Here is an 18,509-nt window from a genome sequence, read left to right as displayed (position 1 = left end):
GTAGCGCTGTCGCCATTTTGGAACTGGGCGGAGCATGCTCAGAAGTGACTTTTGATGCTGCTGTGCCCAGTTCCAAAATGGCCGCTGCACCAGAGGTCGCGCTGAGCAAAAAAAAAAAAAAGTCACTTCTGAGCATGCTCTGCCCAGTTCCAAAATGGCTGCCACGCCAGAATAAACCGGGCTGGGGACAGCTGGGAAAACGGGGGGTTACCCGGGGAATACAGGAGACTTGGCAGCTATGGGTCACATAATTCCATACCCTCTAACATTTCTCTGATGAAAATAGGGACGTTCTAAAAAAAGGTGGGACATTCTGGGGTCAAATCCGGAACCGAGGCGGCTTCTGTAAATCCTGGACAGTCCCTGGGAAAGAGGGACACTTGGAGAGTCTAGGCCAGAGGAAGAATCGATGTCAGCCCAGAAGAAGGCCAGAAGGGCCAGGGAGCCCGGAGGTCCTCCTTGGGAATCAGGGGCTGCCCAAGGCCTGGCTGGACGGAGCCGGCTGAGAGAGGCTCCCTGACCGTCAAGACAGTCCTGGGAGCCAGAAGGGCCTCAACCAGGAGCAAAGCCCCAGCTGGGGTGGCCACCTGGCCTTCCAAAGACGGATCGGTTCCCTTTCGGGGGCATAGAGTCCCTGCATAAGAAATAAAATGTAAAAGTTTTTTCCTCACCCTAACCTGCTTGTCTTGTGCAGCCTACCTGGCTAGGCACCTCGCAAGATGAGCCCGCCCTCACTAGCTGGCTGATTGACGCTCCAGGCTAGCCAATAGAGCTCGTCAGCCAGCAGGCTGCTCGAGGGTGGGCGGAGCAGCTGCCAATGGCTCCCAGAGAAGCAGCCAGACTTTTCCTGGAGCAGCAGCCTCTGCTTGCAAAGCTCCGTCTCCCTCGGCCTCTCGCTAGGGGTCTAAGGCAGGGGTCAGCAACCGCTTCCAGCCGTGGGCCTGTCCACCGACCCTCAGACCATGTAGTGGGCCGGACTATGTTTTGGAGAGAAAAATGAACGAGTTCCTATGTCCCACAAATAACCCAGAGATGCATTTTAAATAAAAGGACATTCTACGCATGTAAAAACACACTGATTCACAGATCCTCTGAGGGAGGAGAAGGCGATTGGGCCGCATCCGGCCAATGAGCCTTAGGTTGCCTACCCCTGGTCTAAGGGGTCTCTGGGCTCCTTTCCACCTCTACAATGGAGGCCTTCTTCCCTCGAGGGTTCTGTCCCTGAAATGGCCAGCATGAAGGGTGGCATACAAATTTAAGAAATCCTCATCCCCACCTGCCATTCCCTGGGCATTAAAGCACCAGAACCTTCCCATATTGGAGCTCTCAGGGGGGTGAGAGGTTATGCGAACCCCGTTAGGATGTTGGAGGCAAAGCTCCATGAGGAAGAGAAGCAGAATTTCTTGTTATTTCTATTTCCTATCAGGGAATCCCTTGACTGGGCCAGTCCAGCCGCCTTCAGACCTTGGCCCTTGTCTGTGGGGCAACGCAGAGGCCTTGCAGTCGCTTGCTCCCAGGAAAGGGGGGGTGTCAGGTCTTCTGTCTGCTCCTTGGGGTCTCCTGCTCTCAGCTGAGTCCGCATCACAAGGCAGGACAGACTTCTGAAGCCTGCCTTATGATTGGCTGCCTAGTGCAAAGCAGCCAATCCTGCCCTCAGTGGGTGTCGACAGGGGGTGGGCGGAAGTGTATATAAGCCCTGTTTTGCCAGTCTGCTCCGGAGGCCTCAAGGAAGCCTGGAGTCTTCCAGGCTTCCTTGGGTCTTGCTGAAACTCACCTCTCTTCCCTCAGGGCTCAGGGGGAGGCCCTTTGTGAGGGCAAGGGGCCCTTGGAGCCAGGCTCCCTATTCTCCATAAACACCCACCCACCCCATGCTGGAACCTAGTGTAGGATAACACGGTTGCAACTGAGCCCCTCAAGTGAGCCTGTGTGTTTGCCAGGCACTGCCTGGTGCTGCTGCCTGTGGGGCCCAGATAAGCCCCCCAGGGGAATCTGAGAAGGGCTTGAGCCCCACAGCCCCCTTGAAGTTGGGCATGAAAGCCTACAGGGTCAGTTGCTGCATCTCTGTCCAAGAAGAGCTGGGGGTGGGGAAGGGCAGCTTGGCCCCAGCAGGACAGGACAGGACTTGCCTGGGGACATCTCAGGCCTCTCTTTGGGCCTTGGGAAAGGGGCTCTTCCTCTGCCTTCTTCCTCCACATCCCTTCCATTGGGTGTCTTGTCTTTGGACTTTCCAAACCTGAGGACAGGACTTGTCTCACCTTCTTTGAAATCGATGTCAGCTGCTTTAGGGGACAACAAGAGTCTGCAAAGCAGGATAAAAACAAGAGGAAATGTATGAAACTGTACATTTCAAAGAACAGATATATCAGCCTTGAGTTGCATGGCATTAACATTGTTCTAACCACTAGGCCACACGGACTCTCCTAGAACACTGGCACTGAGGCCGGGCATTCCACGTTCTCAACTGCCGTTGCCTAGCAGCGAAACTTGTGACCGTTTGAACTGAGGTTCCTGCATCCTCAGCATCTCGAGGTTGGCAGAGGTGGCCTGTAGTGACCTTCGCTCAGTCACTACATTAGAAGATGGCGTCCCAAAGACTCCTGGAGGTAAGGGGAGGTTGCCATGGCCAGGGGACTTAACTCTGGAACCTAGATTAATGGTCTCAGACCGTCTCACCAAGTTTGGCAAAGAGCTATCCAAAGTCAAAGAAAGGGTTGAGATTTGCCCAGGTTCTTGGAAGGGGAGAAGGAATGCCAAAAAGGAAAATTCAGTGTCCTATATTGCAGCATAGCTGCCAAGTTCTCCCTTTTTTTAAGGGAAATTCCCTTATGCTGAATAGGCTTCCTCGCAAGAAAAAAAAAAACTTGGCAGCTATGCATTGCAGTTGATTGAAGATTATTTTGAACAGAGGATTCCTGCTGATTTATGTACATGGGATTCTGGGAGAAGCTTCATTTATTTCCACATGCTGGATGTTATCTTTGTACTATAGTTTGGAGGGAAAGGGAGAAACAGAAGGAGACAAGAGAGCGTGAGCGGCTGGCCCAGTGGAGGGGAAGGGGGTGATGGATGGATCTGGTTTTCCTGCAGAGCTGAGGCAGGGAGCCCTGCTGCTCACCTGCTCACAGAGTCCATCGCAGGAAAGGGCTGCTCCCAGATGCAGGTGAGGGAGAGACAGGAGGCCTGGCGGAGCTCTATTCCTGAAGGAAGGACGGGTGAGAAACAGCGCCATGGGCTCTGCTGAGACAGGCCAGCTCCCTCAGGCCTCCTCTCCCCCAACTGTCATCGGGCGGCAGCCATTTCATCAGGCTGTCTCAGTGGGAGAGATGAGAACAGCATTCTAGACATTCTGCCCTCCTTGCCCCCTTTCCTTGTGTGTTGTATTTCTGTTGGTCAGTTTGTTGATTAATAATAATAATAATAATAATAATAATTTATTTATACCCTGCCCATCTGGCCGGGCCTCCCCAGCCACTCTGGGCAGCTTCCAACAGAAAAATAAAACACAGTAATCTATTAAACATTAAAAGCCTCCCTCAACAGAGCTGCCTTCAGATGTCTTCTAAAAGTCTGGTAGTTGTTTTCCTCTTTGACATCTGTTGGGAAGGCGTTCCACAGGGCAGGCGCCACCACTGAGAAGGCCCTCTGCCGAGTTCCCTGCCCTCGGTGCTGGACCTCAGTGGCCCTCGGTGCTGGACCTCAGTGTCTGGGCAGAATGATGGAGGTGGAGACGCTCCTTCAGATATACTGGACCGAGGCCATTTAGGGCTTTAAAGGTCAGCACCAACACTTTGAATTGTGCTCGGAAACGTACTGGGAGCCAATGTAGATCTTTCAAGACCGGTGTTATGTGGTCTTGGCGGCCGCTCCCAGTCACCAGTCTAGCTGCCGCATTCTGGATTAGTTGTAGTTTCCGAGTCACGTTCAAAGGTAGCCCCACGTAGCGCGCATTGCAGTAGTCCAAGCGGGAGATAACTAGAGCATGCACCACTCTGGCTAGACAGTCTGCAGGCAGGTAGGGTCTCAGCCTGCGTACCAGATGGAGCTGATAGACAGCTGCCCTGGACACAGAATTGACCTGCGCCTCCATGGACATCTGTGAGTCCAAAATAACTCCCAGGCTGCACACCTGGTCCTTCAGGGGCACAGTTACCCCATTTAGAACCAGGGAATCCTCCACACCTGCCCGCCTCCTGTCCCCCACGAACAGTACTTCTGTCTTGCCAGGATTCAACCTCAATCTGTTAGCTGAATCTGTTAGATTACAATAGAAGTCTGCCATTAGGGAGTTTCTTGCATTTGAATTCATGGAAGGCTCTCTTGGAGCCTTTTTGGCTTAAGAGAGGGGTACAAATGCTCTGAATCGGGGTGGCCTTTTGGGAGGATCAGGTCAAAGTGTTGTTGAGCTTTTTTTTAGGAAGGAAAGCCCTGTTTTGGGGGTTGCAGGCCAACATTATTGAACTTTTTTTAGGGGTGCCAACAAAGTTGTTGAGCTTGTTTGGGGAGTCAGTGATCTACCAGTGATCTACCACAAACATCACGTGATCTACCGCTAAATCACGATCTACCTGTTGGACGTGCCTACTCTAAATGAATGGATGGATGAATAAGGTCTCTAAGGAAATGGAGGACAGAGATTTTCAGTTTGTTTCCCAACCTACCTCATCTGCGCTTTCCTGATCAACACAAAAACATGAGTGGGTCTGTTCCACTCCTCACATTCAGACATTCCTGTTTCTCTTTTCTCATGGACAGGGAATTGATTTCGATGAGGATCAAATATCGGAAATCAGCCTAGAAGATGGGGAGGATCTTCCTCCAAGGTAATGCTATGCTAAACCCCCTCCCCCATAATCAATTGCTTTCAAAAGCCCCCCCCCCGCCCCCGTCCAATTCTATGCTGGTGGTGCTTGGGGTCTTTGAAGGAGGGGAGGCAATAAAACCTTTTTACACAAGTGCTACTCCTCTCTCCTCTCAGCATCCCAACCACAGGTTCTCCGGATGCGGCTGATGTTCCTCCTGAAGGCTTCAGCGAGGACCAGCTGAAGGCCAGACTTATGGATGTCGTCACCACGATGAACAGCGGGAAGAAGATGGTCCGAAGGGAGGCGCTCCGAGATCTTTCCGCCCTCTTGCAGAAGATCCAGGAATATGTGAGTTACTGAAAGGAAGCATTGCAACCAGGCAGGGCTGTCAAGGCCTTCAGGCTGCCCCTTCTAGCCCCACCCTTCTCTTATCAGTTGCTTCTCTGGGTTTCTTCTCAGCCATCGGTAGTGCTTCCTGCATCCTCCCTTGGCCAACTGGTGGCTATTTCCTGCCTGTGTGCCTTGGATCCAGACCCGGAGTGCAGGCAGCGGGCAGCAGAGGCCCTCTGCCATCTTCTGCCCATCCTGCGGCGCAAAGAAGGTAAGACTGAAAGAATGCATCCCAGAATGGGGTGGGGTGAGCAAGACCCCAACTAACCCTTTGGCTTTCCTTTGCAGAGACGCTGGCACGAACATCAAGGAACCCAACACTCATCACCAGAGCTCAGAAGTTCCTCAATTCCACCGGAGGACCGGTTCCTGAATTGTTCGTCAATGACTGCTACTCTCTTGCCAGGGTAAGTCGCTGTCACACAAGGCATAGCAGTCTCTCAAGCCACATGTTCTGGGTTCCGCAGAGAAAGCACCTGGGCTTTCTGCTCCCCAGCCCTGCCCTCTGGGCACCTCTGACCTTCCTCTCTTGCTTCAGGTCTTTGGCGCCTTTCTCCCTGCGGAGCAACTCTTGGAAGCCATGTCCTTCCTGGCCAGCAACCTGGTTCTTGAGAGCAGATTCAACCCCTTAGACATCTCCCACCTACTGCAAGAGTTCATCAAGCAGTTTAGCGACAAAGCAGTGGAGGTAAGGTGTCTGCAAAGGTAGGAGAGAAGAAGAATCTCCACCTTGATGTAGGGGAGGCAACCTCATGCCATTGAGTGGCCAGGACACATGTTTGTTGGGAGGGGCCTGGCAATGTCAGGACAAGAAGCTCAGCCAAGGGTCCTGAGAAACATGGGTTCAGGAACGGGGAATCCTCCTTCTGGGAGCAGCCTGGCAAGCTTATTCTCTTGGCCCACAATGGAAAGGGAACTGGTTCCCTGGAGTTGCCTGGGTCCAATACTCCCAAGGACCCTGAGTGGTACCTTTGAAGGAAGATGGCTGTGGTGGCACAGGTCAAGGGTCCCTCTTTCTATGAGGGATGGAGGGATCCGCCTGCAGGCAGCCCCGCTTCCTTGTACTCTCCCAGCAACCTTCTCTTTTTCTCTGACAGGTGGAGGTGCTGCTGGAGGCCTTCTATAAGATCACCCAGGGGCCTACAGTGGAGGGCAGAAACATGGCCATCTTTGCGTTCTCCATCTTGACACACCAGCATCTGAACAAAGTGGTTGAATACCTCCTCCAGTTTCCCTTCAGGTATGGAGCCCTCCAGGTTCTACTGGGCTAAGGGAAAGGTTGGCAAGCTGCAGGGCTTGCTCAGAAAGCCCTTCCTGCCATTTCCTCTCTCTGGGGCATGGCACCAAGCACAACACTGGAATCTGACCATTGCTCTTGTTTTTGCATTCACAGAGACTGCGAGAGAGTATGGAAGGAGGTTTTGACATCGGCCGACCAAGAACAACTGCTCCATCTCATGGCCGAGCAGCTTTACCAAAGCCCCTTGGCGGAATCTGCCACCCAAGTGGTAAGGACGAACCACCTGCTTTCTGGCTTCCTTCTTCCCAGGGGAATATCGAGGGGTTTCTGTATTCTGCAGAAAAGCAGGGAAAGTGACTTGCACCTCTCTCTCTTCCAGCAACATCTCAGCAGCCTGTTGCACGCCATCCTCAGGATGGAGGAATACAAGGCAGCTGTGCGCCAGAACTTCCCACAGCTGCTGATCGCTCTCCTGGGGATGGTTGTCAACTTCCACTACGACCAGGAATTCCTCGAGTGAGTAGCGTGTTGCAAAGGGGCCAATGGAGTCCTTTTCCCTTCAACCTCGGGGGGGTTTCCAGTCCAACTTGGTTTTCTAAGGGAGGCTCCCCTTCAGGCGACTGCTAGGGAGGAAGGATGGGGAAGGAATTTGAGTGGGTGGCAATGACCCTGATGGTAAAACTGGCCTTGCTTTTGTTACAGAGGGGCTAAGGAAGTTCTGCACCTCCTTCTCGGCACCACTGGAGAGCAAGTGGAGGCGGCCATCATTGACCAACTTTTCTGCCGGGAGAATTTCAACCAGGGGTTGTCTGCCATGGTGAGGTAAGAGGAAGAACACGGTGACCTTCCCCAATGGTCTGGCAAACAAAGCTGAAGGCACGGGATCGAACTGTGCCCCTGTTTGCTTCCTGCGGTGTCTTTCCCTTCCTTACCCACACGTGGTTCTCCATTTCAGAGCTGTCGGAAAGCGACGCTGGTGGATCCGTCCCATGGTGGAAAATATCACCGCTGCTCTCGGGGACCAGGAGTTTGCCGGAATGCCAGAAGTAGCGGCAGCTATCTACATCGAGGTGAGGGGGACTGACGCGGGAGGAAATGGGTGCAGCAAGGAGGCCCTGGCTTGGTTTCTGCCGAGTGTTGGGCTTTGTGTTCTTCGGCTCCCTTTGTGTCCTCCATTACAATTTGAACCTTGCAGCTGCCTTTACCTTCCATATTCTGTGGCTTTTCTCAAGGCTTCTTTGAGCCGAAGGACAGTTGCCTGTTTTAGTGCTCCTCAGAGTAGACCCATTGGATTTGATGTACATGACAAACTTTGGTCCATTCCCTTCAGTGGCTTTGCTCTGTGCAGAACTACAGGTGGTGGATAAAAGGAGAACCTGCCTCAACCTCTCATCACTGAAGACTTTCTTTCTCTTTGGGCCTCTTTAGCTGCTCAGCTGCCGTCTGCAGGTCCCCTGTCAGGATACTTTGGAGCACCTCCACACCTGGCTGTCACATGACCACCTGCAAGTCCAGAAGCTCAGCGCCAGAGGGATATCCCTGATTCTGGACTCTGACGTGGCAAGTGATGCTCAGAGGGGGGGAGGGGGTACATATCCCATTTCTAATCATGGCCCAGCACTCTTTTGCTGGCAGAATCCTGAAGGGCCTGTGAAACGAAAAAGTGTGGGGCCTAACAGACCTTTGAAAAGATTCTCTCTTTTGTGTAGGACCCTTCGCTTCTGCGGCTGTCGCTGCCGGATTTCTTCCCTGATGCAGAAGCTGATGTCTTCCCAGAGATGTTAGAGCTAGTAGACCAAGCCTACATGAAGATGCTGGCGGCAACCTACTGTGATATGGCTTCACATGTGAGTATTAGGGAACACAGGACATCACCCAGGGTGGAGGAGGAATGCTTTGGAAGAGGAAGGGTGGTGTTTAGCCTGGCATGCAGCGGAGATCTTCTGGCTTCGGGAGGGTGTTCCTTCCTCTGGAGCACCTTCTCTTGGAAGCCTGCCTGGAAAACCCAGGGGGAGAGTCACCCCTGCCCCCAGTCTCCCCCAGGAGGAGGATAGGAGGCTGAGCAGCCTCAAAACACCTCGGTGGACAGAAGAAAGGAAACTGATCAGATGAGAAACACAAACACTGATCTTTTCTGCCTACAGGAGGAAGCCTCCGTCCGGGCAGCAGCCATCCAATATCTTGGGCTGCTTCGGGGCTGGGCGAGAGACCAAAGGCTTCCCATAACAGCAACTAAAGAAGAAGCCATTAATGAACTGGTCGTCGTCCTCATTCACCTCGAAGACGAGGACGAGGTGGCCAAGGTGAGGGCCAAGGAGGTGGACTCACGCACGCAGTAGGAGGGATTGTTCTCAGGAGCTTCTGGGATTTTTTAATGGCAATTTGTAACCCTCTTCTCTGCTTGTGTTGCAGGCCGCAAGGAGGGCTCTTTCCCATCTAGCCCCACAAGTCAAGTGGTGGGCGCATCCCAACAAATTTAGCCTCCACTTTGCTCTCCACCAGGCCGCCAAGCATCTGGTAAGGTCCCTCTGCTTCGTTGGCAGCTTTGCCCAGGGATGTCTTTGGGGGTGACGGGCTCTTGTGCAACACTCTCAAGCCTCTCTGATGCCACCTCTCCTTTGTCTTTGCCAACAGAGCAAGACCTTCAGCAAGAACATCCTTCGGAGTGCTGCCTTGGCATGTACGAAGCCATCTGCCAACAGGCTGCCAGCAGTCTCCAGGGTAGCAGCTCTGCTTCTGGGTAAGTCAAGCAACGTCCTTCCCTGGTAGGGATGGACAGAAACGTTTTGGTAACAATGGCAGGGAGGATGGGCATGTCCCCAGGCCACCTGCTAGGTAGGGCTCCATCTGCGCCCAGATCTTGCTCTGAGTGCTCCCCAGAGGGTGGAGGCCTCTAGATGCATCAGAGCATATCTGTTCTCCTGCCAAGCTGCCTCTGTCTCCGCTTGCTTTGCACCGAGATGACGTCCCTTTTCTTGCCTTGTCTCTCTAGGTCATCTGGCTTTCCGGGATGCCGGTTTCATCCACAGTCAAGACATGGCATCCTACGGCACATGTAAGTGAGACATACGGAGGCCTGGGAGGGATGCTTCTGCTGAGAAAGAGCTTTAGGGGAAGGCAGGTTCCCAGGTGTATGTGCAGACAGAGGTGCCACAAGATGAACATGCAAAGAGGATTGGAATGTGACTTCATTGCTCGCATCTCACACACAAATATTTCCCTGCCCCACACCCTGGTCCTGGGAGGAGCTCCGGTGGGAGTGCATTGCAAGTTTTTGCCTTGTGAAAAGTTGATTCCTCCTCCCCAAGGGGAACCACCACTGCTTGTGTCCTGGTTGGGGTGGATACCCTGTGGACTCCTGCATCCGCCCCTACAACCAGCGCACCTCCCCTGGCCCGATTGCTGGGGCCACCTGACGGCTGTCTTAATATTTTTGATGGATGGCTCTTTTCCTGTGCATCTCCGCCTTGCTCAACCTTTCTCCCTTGCCACTCAGGGCTGGAAGAGATGCAGCAGCACGAGGAAGAAGGGCTCAGGCGGACAGGGAGGAGCTGCCTGAACATCATGCAGCGGGCCTATAAACATCGGCAGAAAGGCAGGGTCCGGCGCCTTGTGAGGAGGCTGCTCTGCTGTATTCACAGGGAACCTTACCCGCAGGACTTCCTGAGCTGCATGCCAGGTGAGTGAGGCATCTGGTGGGCTATTTGGACATCTGGTGGGCTCTTGGGAGGTGACATTTCTCAAGGAGCCCCTTTCTCCTCCTGACAGAACATCCGCAGTAGCGCCAGGCCAAGGCAACATGAGCATCAGAGTTGTGATACCATCTTCTGCTCTCCGTGGGATCCAGCCTGGATCAGCGCCAGGAACATCAAGGCCATCAGGATTGACCAAGAGGAGTGGTGCTGCCCTCACGACCCTCCGTACATAGCGGTAGGAAACCTTTTGTTGTTGTTGTCTTTTTTGTTTTGATTGTTGATTTTTTTTATTGATTGATTTTAAAACAAACCCACCCTGCAAATCAAACAGCACCCACCCAATTTAAAGCCCCATCCTTGTTATGTCATGTTAACTGGTCCACAATCTGGTCTCGCCCCATAAGTGTCGCCCCCAAAGGGACGATCTTTCCTTTGTTGTTTTCCCTTAGTTGGGGTTCCTGCCCCCAGGACAGGCAGGCTTTTTGGAGCTCCCCCAGTCGCTGGTGTACGCCCAGGGTCCGGTTCCTTGCAGGACTCTCTGCCGTCCTCTCCAGTCCTCCCCAGCAGCAAATTTCTTCCATTTCTTTGCTCATTCACCAAGAGCGGGGATTGTTAGGGGCGGGGGCAATAAGAGGGTCTAACATACATGAGATTTAGTACCCTTTCTAACAGAATCTCTTTTCTCTCTTTCCTGCATGGAACAAAACCGCGATGGGAAACGGCGGCCTATCTGCTGGAGCCTGGGAGGAGACGTCCGGAGAAAAGAAGACCCCTGCAAGAATGTCATCAGCCGCGAAAGGAGCTGCCCTGAAGACGACACCTGCAACATCGACCCTCCACCTGGCAGTGAATTTCAGGACTGGACACTTTCTATTGACTCTTTCGGGACTTAAAACAACAAGCGGGACTTTCTTTAGTAAGATAGGTTGAAATGGATGTATAGAATAGGATAGGCAAAACAGGGAGCATTCAAGGTTACGAGATAGCGTTTTGTATATTATTTTTGTTCCTTCTTTCTTTGTTCTCCCCCCCCACTTCCCCCCTTTGTATCACTTTATTTCTTTATAATTGTAATTCTCTTATTAAAAATATTTTTAAAAGGGTAAATACGGATCTTATGGTTTTTGTTAAAATGTGTAAAAATATCATTTTGTAAAAAATGAATAAATAATATTTTTGTTAAAAAGAGAAACAGGTGTTTGTGTTTGTGAAAAGTAAGCTAGTAAGGGAAATCTCTACACTCCACACACTTCCCTGGAGGGATGCCCATCATCCCAAAATGGAGACATAGAGGCTGGTGGCTGGGGTTGCGTCTGGTGAGTTGGGAATCTGGAGAGGCAGGAGATTGTCTTGCTCTGAGTTGGACCCAGAACTTTGGCCTGGGGCATCCCTGGGAAGCTAAGGGGGAAGCAAGATCAGTTGGAGGGTTAATGCCGTGAAACGCTTGATCCTGGCATTTATTTATGTGCAGGCAAAGCCTAATATCCCAAAGTCTTCATTCCAGGGAAACTGAACCCAGGCTAAGCACAGGCACCCCTGGAGTCGTCTGCTGCTCAGAGATGGGAGTGTTCACAACCTTCTCTTTTCACCATCCTGCCCCACTTCCTCATCAGTTCTCTCCAAATACTTCTCACCTGAAACCTCCAGTGGCTGAGACAAGATCCAAGCTATGGGAACTCATGAGCCAATGTTAAGAAGACGAAATAAGAGAGAGGTCCCTGCCAAAGTCTCCAGCATTGAAAGAGTCTTTTTGTTTGGGGGAGGTGGGAAGGGGCAATAGGAAATCTGGGCTTGCTGTCCCTTCAGCACTTCACAGCCAGGGCTGGAAACAAAGGGTTGAATCCAAGGCTGCCTATGGGAAGGCAGATTTGGAGGGTGTGCAGGGAGGAGTCTCCTGTGAAGAAGAGGGGGAAATCCCCTTGGGAAAGGAAGAGTGCTGCTGCGCTGGGGGAAGAGCAATGGAGCCTACAACCTGTTGCCTAAATCTATGCTGTTCTTCCCTGGGATACATGTTCCAAATTCACTCCTGGCCCCTGAAGGAAAGAGGGTCAGATTTCTTAGAGGCAGAACTCAGGTTTATTCTGCTGAATAAATAAGGGACAGACTCCCGACTTCTCAGGTCAGAAAAAGGGTCTGTAATACTTTTGGGTTTTGTAACATTCTCCTCAAGACTTTCAAGCGCTTCCTTTCTAAAAGACTATCTTCACCCTCCTGCATACAGTATTTCACTTGGTATACATTACAAAAACAACTGCACTCTGCACATGCCTACTGAAAACTGTTTAGCAAAGCAACAAACAAACATAACTTATAAGATCATAAGGGATACAATAGAAAATTGCATCTTACTTAAAATATATATATTTTACTCCTGGACTCACATCTTCTCGTGTGTTGTGGCTACAGTGTTCAAATGTAACATGTGCCTATTCTAGAAACCAGTTCTCCCCATTCTCTCACTGCATTCATGTGTCCTTGTTGATGCAATTCCTTCAAGATGTACCATCAAAAGTCCACCACCCAGATTTGGCTTCACGGTTCCTTATTCTATGTTCCAAAAGCATACTCTCGAGTGGGTGGGCAGGCAACCCCCACCCACGACACCTGCAACATCGGCCCTCCACCTGGCAGTGAATTTCAGGACTGGACACTTTTTATTGACTCTTTCGGGACTTAAAACAGCAAGCAGGACTTTCTTTAGTAAGATAGGTTGAAATGGATGTATAGAATAGGATAGGCAGAATAGGATAGGCAAAATAGGGAGCATTCAAGGGTGGATAACACTATACTGTACTAGATAACATTTTGTATATTATTTTTGTTCTTTCTTTTTTATCATTGTAATTCTTTTATTAAAAATATTTTTAAAGGCTAAATATGTAAACCATGGAAGGGGAGGACAGGTAGTCAATGTATAAATTAACTTACAGTTTCTGTTAAAATTTGTAAAGGGCTTTTTTGTGTAAAATCAATAAATACGTGGTTTTTTAAACAATAAAAATAGTTGCTAAACAATAAAAATAGTTGCTTGGCTTTTGTCTTCTTTGGACCTAGGCTGTTGATGGGGCCTAGCAGTTATTTTGCAGCCTGTTTTGATCCATAAAAAGTGGGTGGTCTCACGTTTCAGGGTGGAGCCCCTTTCTGGAGGTAAATAGGGCCTTTGTGGCAGGCTTTAAATTTTCAATAAAAACACACACAATCTTAGAACTTGCAGTGTAACACTGTTACAGCCAAGCCTCCTATAATCGCACACGCTATTCCCCTTCCCATCTCTTCTGGCAAGTGGCTGAGGCAATAATTTTAGGTAATTTAATTAAGTTTTCTTCTGCTCTATGTCCCGTGACATAAAGATGTAATGAAATTTTAAAATGCAGTAATTTTACACCCAAAGATTATTAACACTGCAACAGGGCTGCTAACAACAGAATGTCAAATTACCTGGTTTGCAGACGCATCGAGGTTCCGCCCCCCCCTCCTATTTTCCCTTTCTCTTTCCAGAGGTTTGCTATATAGGATTTACACTCTCCTGTAGAGGGTTGCTATTATCATCATTATTAGGGGCTTGAGCGATGATTTCTCCTTAGCAGGAAAGCTGCACGGCGGGGTGGGGGCATACGTGCCAAGTTCCTCTCTGAAAAATAAGGGACCGGACCGGAAGTAGCAGACCGGAAGTAGCGCTGCCGCCATTTTGGAACTGGGCAGAGCAGCATCAAAAGTCGCTTCTGAGCATGCTCTGCCCAGTTCCAAAATGGCCGCCACGCCAGAATAAAACGGGGGAAAACAAAAAAAATCTGTTTTTTCGGCTGGGGACATCTGGAAAAACGGGGGTTTCCCAGGGAATACGGGAGACTTGGCAGCTATGGGTGGGGGTGGGGGGGGTTGTCAGCTCTTTGTGGCTCCTGGTCAACTTTCTGCATGGATCAGGTTCCCCCCCCCCAAAAAAACCAGGCAAAGTCCATATTGCTGTGAGCCCACATCGACAGCCTCTCAGGGCAAGGTGGAAGGGGGATACAGAGAAACCAGGCACATTGAAATACAGTGCTACCTCGGTTTATGAACACAATTGGTTCCAGAAGTCTGTTCATAAACTGAAGCATTCATAAACTGAAGCGAGCTTTCCCATTGAAAGTAATGGAAAGTGGATTAATCCGTTCCAGACAGGTCCGCGGAGTACTCAACCTGAAGCGTACTTAACCCGAAGCATGGGTGTAATTGGTTCCGGAAGTCTGTTCATAAACTGAAGCGTTCATAAACTGAAGCGAACGTTCCCATTGAAAGTAATGGAAAGTGAATTAATCCGTTTCGGATGGGTCCGCGGCGTTCGTAAACCGAAAATTCGTAAACCGAGGTGTTCATAAACCGAGGTTCCACTGTATAAGCTTAATGGGCAAGACAATCAAGGTTCAGATCCCCACTCAGTCACAAAGCTCCCTGGGTCTTGTAGCCGGAGGTACGTTGCATGATTGTTGTGAAGGTGAAAAAATGGGAGAGGCAGGACTATCATACCCTCCAACATTTCTCCGATGAAAATAGGACACCCTATTCCATAATGATAAAAATAAACATAATTTTATTATTTATACCCCGCGCATCTGACTGGGTTGCCCCAGCCACTCTGCTTCCAACATATGTACATAAAAACAGAAGAAAACCTTTTCTAAAGGTTGCATAGTTACTTAACTCCTTGGCTGGGGGGGTGGGGGTCGCATTAGCCTCCAACATTTCTCGGGGACGCCCTAAGGAAAAGCAGGTCTTTCCGGGATCAAATCAGAAGCTGGGGTGCCTTCTATAAATCCAGGACTGTCCCTGGAAAATAAGGATATTTGGAGAGTCTGGACCATGTGAGTTCTGTGGTTAAAAAAAAAAAAGGCAGGACAGAAATGAAAACGATTGATTGGAATGTTATTTCTTTCCCCATGACATGAAATTCTACACCACCCAAAAAGCTAGACTATTAAAGGTGCAAAGGATAAATGCTTAGCATTTATCTCATACTATCATTTTAAATATATATTTTTACCCCTTAACGTAATTTTTTTTAACTCATGGTAGTAGTTTATGAAATTATGCATGGCGTAGGGTTGAGAAATGGTTTTCTCCCTCTCTCATAACACTGGAACTCGAGTCGTGGATATGCAAGGAAGCTGAATGTGGGAAGAGTCAGGACAAAGAAAAGAAGGGCGTTTTCACAGAGCACATGGTTATACGGTGGAACTCCCTCCCACAGGAGGCAGTGAGGGCCACTGCCTTGGATGGCTTTAAAAGAGGGTTAGCCAAATTCATTGAGCGGGAGGTAGTTTTGCAAAAGGAAAAAAATTAAACTTGGATGAAAGGGGAGCTGTTGGAACAAATCTGGCCTCAGAAATGTTTGGTATTCAAAGGCTGCAGCGCTGGGCTCCTGGAAGTTAAGCTGACAGCAAGCAGTGAGCTGAGTCAGCATCAATGATTTTCTTTTTTTCACAGTAGAAGCCACGAGAAGCAGAAAATCCTGACGAGGCAGCAGAAAGGCAGGGCCTATTCCTAAAAGAGTTAAAGAGACTATTAGCGGCCAAGGTAGAAACAGGACATATATTCTTTCACGAGGGGCAGGGGAGCACGGGGGTTTTGTGAAACGGCATGATTTCATTCCGAAAAAGTCACTGGTCTTTTGGATATAAAGAACATGGGAAGAGCCTGCTGGATGAGGCCAATGGCCCATCGAGTCCAGCATCCTGTTCTCACAGTGGCCACCCGGATGCCTGTGGGAGACCAGTGTGGGATGTAACCCACTGAGAGCAGTCAAGTACAACATTCCTTGTTTTGCTAGAGTGGACATGCAAGGGAATGTTTGGTCCAGCCAACTTCCTGTTCCTCCTGGCCTGGAGCACCCTTCCTTGGATGTGACTAATGGGTGGGCGTGACCTTTCCAGGCCTGGTAAAGGGGCAAGGCATGTTGGCACTCTTTTTCTTTTCCATCTTCTTTTCGTCCTGCAAACCTGTTGGAATGAACTGCTGGCTGCCAGCCAAGCAGCCCCCCCCCCAGATCATCTCCCTTATGGGATAAACCTGTTAGTATAAGTTGGTAACATTAAGCCTAAAGCCTGCATTCAGGGATCACACTGTGCTCTGCCTGATAGAGAGTAAACTTTCTTTTTATTGCATATGAATAAGACTGTGGTGCCTTTATACTTTTAGGAGGGATTCTAAAGGGGATCTTACCAGGAACATACAATCTGAGGGAGATTGAATTGCATAATAGTAAGAGGCTGCAACCGGATTTCTGGTTGTAATCTGGAATGTAAACTCTGCTAAGTAAAGGAACTTGCTAGCGCAATTTAGGAAGGGTATTAATAAACAATATATCCTCTCCTGCCACCCTGAACATTCCCACAAGCAGCAAGCAGGATTTGAACGCAAGAGCTCTCTCTCTCTTCCTGTGCTTTCCAGCAGCTGGTATTCAGAAGTTTTGCTGCCTCCGATTGTGGAGACAGAGCTTGACCCTCATAGCTAGATCGATAGCCTTCTCTAATCCTTTTTTCAAAGCCATCCACACTGGGAGGCTCACAACGGCCTCATCAGAGTGAGATCTACTGGGAAGGGTTGCTGGGATCGCTAGGCTTAGCCTCCTGAGCGGTTTCCTTTCTTTGAATAAAGAGTTAACTTTGCGGACACCTTGTGAGTCAATACTGACTTGCTCCTGAAATACCTGCACTGACACCTGGAAATGCCACTGAGGATTGAACCTGTGACCTTCTGTGTTCAGGCAGATGCCCTTACCACTGAGCTATGGCCCCCTCAGGTCCAGATTAAGACCTTTAGAGGCCCTAAACACTTAAAAGATGTTGGTGCCCCCATATATATCTAATTCAAGATAGAAATAATAATAAACCGTAAAATAAATTTTTTGAACTGAAACAAATGGAAAATAATGTTTATTTTTATATACAGTGGTATCTTGGTTCTCAAACTTAATCCGTTCCAGAAGACCGTTCCAAAACCAAAGCGTTCCAAAACCAAGGCACGCTTTCCCATAGAAAGTAATGCAAAACGGATTAATCCATTCCAGACTTTTAAAAACAAGCCCTAAAACAGAAATTTAGCATTACTTTTACTAATGAGACCATTGATCCATAAAAATGAAAGCAATAATCAATGCACTGTAAGGTAAAATAAATAAGAAAGTATTATACAGTAGATAGTAAAAATTAACATTAATTGTTTTTCTTACCTGCACTGCTGACAGACATTGTTTGGATGGGGGGGGGGGGCTTTTATCCATTTCCGCAGTCACACAATCAATCAATCAGTAGCAAAAACAAACCGAAAAAGCCTCAAAAACAAAAACACAAAATAAATAGCAAAAAAAGAAAAGCACCAAACTTAATCCGTTCCAGAAGTCCATTTGACATCCAGAATGTTTGAAAACCAAGGCACACTTCTGATTGGTCAAGGCGCCCTGGAAACAATAGCTGCCAGCCGCATCGGATGTTCGGTTTCTGAAAAATGTTCGAAAACCAGAACACTTTCTTCCAGGTTTTTGGCATTTGGGAACCTAGGTGTTTGAATACCAAGGTGTTTGAGAACCAAAGTACCATTGTACTTCCACTTTCTTTATATTGGGGGGGGGGGGCGGCGGAGGACGACTTCTGCTTTTTCCAATTGCAAAGTCTTTGATCAGATCCTTAAAACTAATCTTATGCAACACAACTGCTTCTAAGCAGAGATAAGGCACCCAGCCTGCCTTGTTGCATAGGTGTTCTGTTGGGATTTTTTTAATATACTTCAACTGAGAAAATAAATGAATACATGGCTGAGCAATTTGTGACCATTGATGTTAAAAATCCGGCCGTGGGAAATTTCTGTGGTGGCCCCTTTCCCTTGCTGCCCTCAGCCCGTGCTTATTTCACTTAATGGTTCGCCCACCCCTGGGCCCCCTTCTCGTACCTTGACAACTCCTGACTCTAGTGTCGGCAGCGGCTGGCAATGTGATCTAGAATTGCAGCCCTGCAGGGCGTCCTAAATCATGGAAGATCTCAAGGCACCTGTTTCTCTTTCCAGTCTGCGGTGGTGTTTATTTATTCATTTTCCTGCTCAGAAATCATCCAAGCCATACTTGCAAAACAAAAGTGAGAAAGGGGGGGGGGAGAGAGAGAGAGAGAGAGAGAGAGAGAGAGAGAGAGAGAGAGAGAGAGAGAGAGAGAGAGAGGCGGAGAGAAGTCAATACAAGACCCCAAATTGCCTTCCTGTGAATTTAAAATTGCTTCATAAATTACTTTCATGGCAGTAACTGTATTCCCTCTCCCTCTTTCCACTGATCTTTCTCTCTCTCACACACACACCCTGTTCCTTCCCCCTGCCCTCATCTCCTTTCTTTATATCTGGTCCTTCCTGCTAATGAGTTTA

General features: G+C 49.3%; 2 protein-coding genes across 2 annotated transcripts; both read left to right on the top strand.

Moving 5' to 3' along the window:
• Positions 1–6,296: 6,296 nt before the first annotated feature.
• On the top strand, positions 6,297–8,100 carry LOC132592383 (uncharacterized). Its single transcript, XM_060276529.1, has 6 exons — positions 6,297–6,432; positions 6,586–6,700; positions 6,812–6,948; positions 7,135–7,249; positions 7,388–7,502; positions 7,861–8,100. The coding sequence occupies exons 1-6, from the start codon at positions 6,353–6,355 to the stop codon at positions 7,929–7,931; spliced, it is 633 nt and encodes a 210-aa protein (XP_060132512.1). The 5' UTR covers positions 6,297–6,352; the 3' UTR covers positions 7,932–8,100.
• A 405-nt stretch (positions 8,101–8,505) lies between these two features.
• LOC118086851 (uncharacterized) lies at positions 8,506–10,222 on the top strand. The gene is made up of 6 exons (XM_035118848.2): positions 8,506–8,735; positions 8,845–8,949; positions 9,067–9,172; positions 9,425–9,487; positions 9,929–10,111; positions 10,201–10,222. Exons 1-6 carry the CDS (start codon positions 8,541–8,543, stop codon positions 10,212–10,214), a joined length of 666 nt encoding a protein of 221 aa, XP_034974739.2. The 5' UTR covers positions 8,506–8,540; the 3' UTR covers positions 10,215–10,222.
• The last annotated feature ends 8,287 nt before the right edge of the window (positions 10,223–18,509 follow it).

Source organism: Zootoca vivipara, chromosome 6, assembly GCF_963506605.1.
Source record: "Zootoca vivipara chromosome 6, rZooViv1.1, whole genome shotgun sequence".
NCBI classification, from domain to species: Eukaryota; Metazoa; Chordata; class Lepidosauria; order Squamata; family Lacertidae; genus Zootoca; species Zootoca vivipara.
This window is presented reverse-complemented; position numbering and strand designations above follow the sequence as displayed.